Consider the following 5,702-nt stretch of genomic DNA (forward strand, 5'->3'; position numbering starts at 1 on the left):
GTCTATTTTAATTTGGCTATGGGACTAATGTTTATGTCTTGGAGTGCTTGGAGTGTTGTCTTATATAGACTTATTGAAAGGGACAAAAATAAAAGCATTTAAATGATTGTTAAACTTAGCAAAAGAGATAGAGGTGAGTCACACCCCAAAAATGGAAGCACTTAATGCTTGGTGAGAAATTAAATGACAAAGGCAAAGAATATATGAGTGATGTTTATCCAATAATCAAGGCTTTAATTTTCGACTACAAAATAAGCAAGACCATTCAAAAAATGGAGTCATCTTTTTGCCGTTGGTGACATTGATCAAACATGTTTTTTTATAAAAAAATGTATAGCCACTTTAATTGAAAACACCATTGTGCATTGAAATTCAATTGACTTCAACAAAATAATCAATATGATTGCATGCTTGATATGTAACCAACTAAAACTAAAATTGTATGTTGTCTCGAGTTGACTAAATCACCATGTTTGGCTAGACAATGTTTAAAACTGTGTCAACTGTGCCAATTTGCACGGCACCTGGGACAATGCAATGTCAAATCTTGCACTATTTTAAACCACCACAAGATAAGCAAGCTGAGTTGGCCCGGGCCTCTTGCCAGCCGCTGACGTCCACCTCGAAATCTATATCAATATAATTTTTGTGTCACATGAATCATATAGTATTGGTCTAAAATATATTTTCTCTTGTTGCAAAATATAAAAGAAAAATCGGCACAACAATATTATATAGACCCATCGCAACAATAGCATGCTTCACAGTGGGTGGGTCCCATGTAAATACATTTGGAAATACCTCAAAAATGCATATGTGTATTATTTATTATTGTCCAAGAATTTCACATGCTCACTCATAACAAACTGTTGAAGAATTCCGTGCAACTTAGAAACTAACGTATGCAACAATGCGAGCACAACATTTGTGTTAGGACTAACAAAATTACATTACATTGTAGCATGTCACACATGTGTATGTAGTATGACGCAAATGAGTTCACAGCATACCAAAACAACGAATGGTAACTACAAAAAATTCCCATAAATCTAACATTTTACAACCAAAAAATTTGGTGGGCACTGACCTCACCTCATCAAACTTGCTCTAATATTCTAGTTAGTGTAGAGTTTTGGATTAAGCTAAAGTTGCTCTAGTATTATACCACAACAAAAAGGAAAAAATGGGGGAAAACAAAGAAGAGCGGAGCAGGGTGGCTTACTCGGATCTAAGTCGGCCAATATCAATCGCATTGCCCTCCTAAATCCTGATTACTCAAGCCGGCCCAAAATTGAGGGGCCACTAAAATAGAAGTTGAGCCTATGGTGCAAGAACAGAAAACCCGCCTAAGCCATTGGATTGGATATGGATAACACATGATCTGGTGGAGCGATCTCAGGCCACTTAATGTATATTTTATGAAAAAACCCTATTAACAATTAGGTATAAAACAAAACATTTGCAGTGACCACCTTAAGTATCTCATCTCCCAATCCAATAGTGGAGTTAACGACCATTTACAGATTTCAGGTTTTTTCCAGCGACCATTTATGGAATTTGCACATCCTCATATCCTATCAGTTTTATAAAATATATTTTCACATACCGAGCACAAATATATGGTTGTAAGAATGAAGAACTCATACTCATGCTTGTTTTAATTCTAGTATTTACACCCCTAAGGTTGTTAAGGTCTGGTTACAAAAACTCGAATTTAATTCTCTTATAAGAACTTGTTAGAGCCCTGTCATAGTGCACATCCTCAAGTGGATTCGATAACTCAGGGTTGCTCCTTCGGGAAAAGGGAGGGAAACCTTTGTTGTCCAAACCGGATCTCAAAGAGCACCACCCATCTCTCACCCTACTCGATGATACAACATCGACGACAAGGTACGTGTGTAACCAACTGTCTGCTCCCTCGCTCTATCACTGTGGTGCTATTCATTACATCAACTCGGGACCCATTTCCTTCCTTTTGAGGTTAACAATTAAGGTTTCTGGTCTATATGAGGGCCTTCGGATTCAACTTATAAGAATGTTAGTTCAAATTTAATGATGATTGTTTCAAGTGGATGGTTATGTGAACTAGGTTGGTAGAGTGGTCGCCGGCCACTGTTGCGGCGGACTTCAGGGATGTTTGATCTATCCACCTGGCTTGATCAAGCAGCGTCGACATTCGTGCATCATTGTTTTGTTGAATGTGTTGGTTCGATTTGCTTGTTGCAGGGGTGATAGCCTCTGGTCCGACGTTTGGTTACACGAGACAATAAGCTCCCCTTGCAAAAGTGTATGATGTGGGAATTACGTGTTGTACTCCTCAGGTGCAAACGCAGGTATATATGATGTACAGGAGTAGGCCACGACCTCAACTATACAAGGCAACTAGGAGGTGGGCCCAATACACAAATATGCACAACAAAGACTGGACCGGAACTTCTCAAAATGACGCCGTAGGCAAGTCCTTGGTCATGATATATGCAAATTATTGGGAAGTAGGGATGTGTAAAACACGAATATGGCCAAGGGCCACCTGTTCCCGAACAAAATGAATATCCAACTCAATATGCTTGGTCCGTCGATGATGCACCGGGTTAGCGGAGAGGTAGACTGCCGAGACATTGTCGCAATAGACCACCGTGGCACGGTCAACAGGGAAAGAGAGCTCCTGAAGCAGCTGGCGAAGCCACGAACACTCGGCGACGGTGTTGGCCACCGCAGGATACTCAGCCTCAACATTGAAACGAGAGACCGTAGGCTGCCGCGTGGATGACCATGAGATAAATGAGGATCCAAGGTAGACACAATAGTCCGAGGTGGAGCGACGAGTGTCAGGGCAGCCCGCCCAGTCTGCATTGGAGTAGACGGCGAGGAGTCGCAGGGCTTTCCAGCGACTATGATGATGCGGGTTGATCTGGGGAGGCTGGGAGAGCTGCCTCCTAGGGGCGCTGGTTCGGGTTGACGTGTGCGTCATGTGCACTGCTACAAAATTGCTGGATATGTGTATCTATATGTGTGCGGCTGCGAAATTGTTGGATGTCTGTGTATGTGTGCGTGTGCTGCTGCTAACTTGCTGCCTACAGTTCGCTTCTGAGAGAATTACTTTGAGATATTACACACAAAGCGTATGATCACAAGAGCACACCGTCTCCAAGAACAAACAAACAACTGCCCCAGGAATTTAGCCATTTTAAAAAAAACTCAGCCAAGAAAGAAAGAGGAGAAAAGGAAAAAAAAGGTAAGTAAAATATACTGAGAAGAAGCGAGAAAATATGGAATGGTGTTATATCCATTTGAAAGTCGTAGCAATGCACAGGCTTATAATTAAATAATTATATATCTTTACTTGTTCAGTAGCAACACATGCTAGCAAGCAGCAGAGACAGTATACTATGTTGGCGATCATTTGGCGAGCGAGCAGTTGAATTGCTGCTGGCATGCATTGTGCAGGGGCATGTTCGCTTGGGTCTTGGGACGAAATCGACTGAGTCAATAAATAATTTTTTAGAAGGATATTAGACCCTCGGCCTCTGCATCATTCATTATGATGCACACAAATATTTTTAGCAAAGTTAGCCATGGGTCGAACCATTAGATATCAAATAGACATCTATAACTAAGTCGACTTCTGCTGCAACATCTCTTCAAGAAGGGATAAACTTTCTCGCCATCGACCGAAACAATCCGTAAGAAGAAGAAAATGATCACACATGTGAAACATTATTGTCAATACAAATACATGACACATGGTGGTACGAACACACATCACGATGGAAGAATACCAGCAACTTAAAAGCAAGCCTACATCAAATCTATATTTCATTAGTATTTAGTCCATATTTTTATTTCTATCAACCTAAACTCCAATTACGTTAAAATTTAGGTTTGAACTACAGATATGAGATTTCGAATTTAAAGATTGAACGTATATTTAAAGTTCTCATAGTATGTGTCTATCTTTTGGGGTGTCTTTTTACTCGATAGGAATCCAATTCAATGCTCAAAATCAAATAACAAGATGATTGCTACATATTTTGATAAAGCTAAATTTTACTTGAATTTTGGATGTAGTTTAGACAAATAATTCTCACTAAATCTTACTATGGGCCAATTTTTCTCTACCGTTGCAACACACCGGATCGAGAGTTTCCAAGAAAACATTGTCAGTCAGATGCATTTACTCCAGATCATAACCCATGTCCTAAGCTTCACGTCGTGATCCTCAAATCATGCATCTTTTTATTTTCTCATCGTCAACCGTTGTGACATGACACAGTTCCTCGACCTGGCCAACCATGGTTCATAGGAACTGGTATATTTCTCCCGCTGCAACGCACGGGCATTCGTGCTAGTATTTTGAAACGGGAGTTAGTAGGTACACCAATAATTCGATATACCCACAAAATGCTGGCTCTAGTTCCTTTCATGGCTCCTTTGATGTAAGAAAGATGCTAGTAGTGACTAGAGACAAAGGGAATCAAATTATGGGAGGAGGCGGCCCTATCTATATTCCTCTTCTCCAAGCGGTAGCTCCCGTCCATCCTTTGCCAAAAGTGGAGCATCTCTCATTTCCTTCTTCATCTTCTCCTCCTCCTCCTTTCTTGATGCTCACTCGCCTATAAATAGCTCTCGCTGCCTGCCATTGTTACTCAAGCTAGCAAGCAAGAAGCACAAAAGAAGCCAACACCAATCAAGGCCTCCATCCAATCCCAAGCAACCTCGAAGATGTCTTGCTGCGGAGGAAGCTGCGGCTGCGGCAGCGCCTGCAAGTGCGGCAACGGCTGCGGCGGCTGCAACATGTACCCCGAGGTCGAGGCCGCCGGCGCCACCCTCCTCGTCGCCGCCACCGCCACCCACAAGGCGTACGTCCCTTCTCTTTCCTCATACATCATGCGCCTCGCTGTAATATGACTATATATGTTGATCTTGCTATGGGTCTAAGGATGGATGGATGGGTGCAGGAGCTCCGGCGGGATGGAGATGGCGGCGGAGGATGGCGGCTGCGGCTGCACCCAGTGCAAGTGCGGCACCAGCTGCGGCTGCTCCTGCTGCAGCTGCTAGATCATTGATCATCGATCATGCATGCACCGCGCGCATGCATCATATCTATGATCGATCCATCCATCCATCTAGTACCATGTAACGCTACCTGATCGAGGGTCTTTGTATGTATGTAAGCACCTGCCAGCATGAGCAGAGCAGGTGCACTCCCATGCATGTAAACCGACCCCTAAATAAAATCTCCCGTGGTTTAACCTATACATGTGTTTGTGTTATAGACCAGCTTCTGGCCCATGTTTACTATCAACTTGCGAGGTGCCTGGGTTGCTAATAGACCAGCTGAATGCTCTCTTAAAGCAACGTATGCACCGCTTGGAATCGGTGTATCTTTCTTTATACACATGTATTTATTTTACAGGTGTATATCATCGGCCACACCTGGGAAAAACGATGGATGGAGAAGTGTAAATTTACAGGGGTATTGCTCTGTGAAACGAGGGTCGAATCAGGGCCGTAAGGGTGTTTGATACGTGTGAATATTACTGGCCGAAGTTGAGTATGAGATACATACAATACAAACTTGACACTTTTGAAAGTCGTGCTATCAATCATGAGACACATAGTTTAGCCAAATTCTCGCTTAATCTTTGTCAAAGGGTGTCACGTACTCACGTCTGGTTTGGCCAACCCCATGATCCGATATG

General features: G+C 42.5%; 1 protein-coding gene across 1 annotated transcript; it reads left to right on the forward strand.

Moving 5' to 3' along the window:
- The first annotated feature begins 4,644 nt into the window (after positions 1-4,644).
- Positions 4,645-5,258, forward strand: LOC119270780 (metallothionein-like protein 2C). Its single transcript, XM_037552835.1, has 2 exons — positions 4,645-4,859; positions 4,959-5,258. The coding sequence occupies exons 1-2, from the start codon at positions 4,723-4,725 to the stop codon at positions 5,056-5,058; spliced, it is 237 nt and encodes a 78-aa protein (XP_037408732.1). The 5' UTR covers positions 4,645-4,722; the 3' UTR covers positions 5,059-5,258.
- The last annotated feature ends 444 nt before the right edge of the window (positions 5,259-5,702 follow it).

The sequence above is a fragment of the Triticum dicoccoides genome, chromosome 3A (genome assembly GCF_002162155.2).
Source record: "Triticum dicoccoides isolate Atlit2015 ecotype Zavitan chromosome 3A, WEW_v2.0, whole genome shotgun sequence".
In the NCBI taxonomy this organism is placed as follows: Eukaryota; Viridiplantae; Streptophyta; class Magnoliopsida; order Poales; family Poaceae; genus Triticum; species Triticum dicoccoides.

Excerpts from the sequence above, each read along its gene's own strand:
- LOC119270780 (XM_037552835.1), top strand. The coding sequence starts at position 4,723 with ATGTCTTGCTGCGGAGGAAGCTGCGGCTGCGGCAGCGCCTGCAAGTGC. Across the intron at positions 4,860-4,958 it reads GCCACCGCCACCCACAAGGC|GAGCTCCGGCGGGATGGAGA; the intron begins GTACGTCCCTTC and ends GGATGGGTGCAG.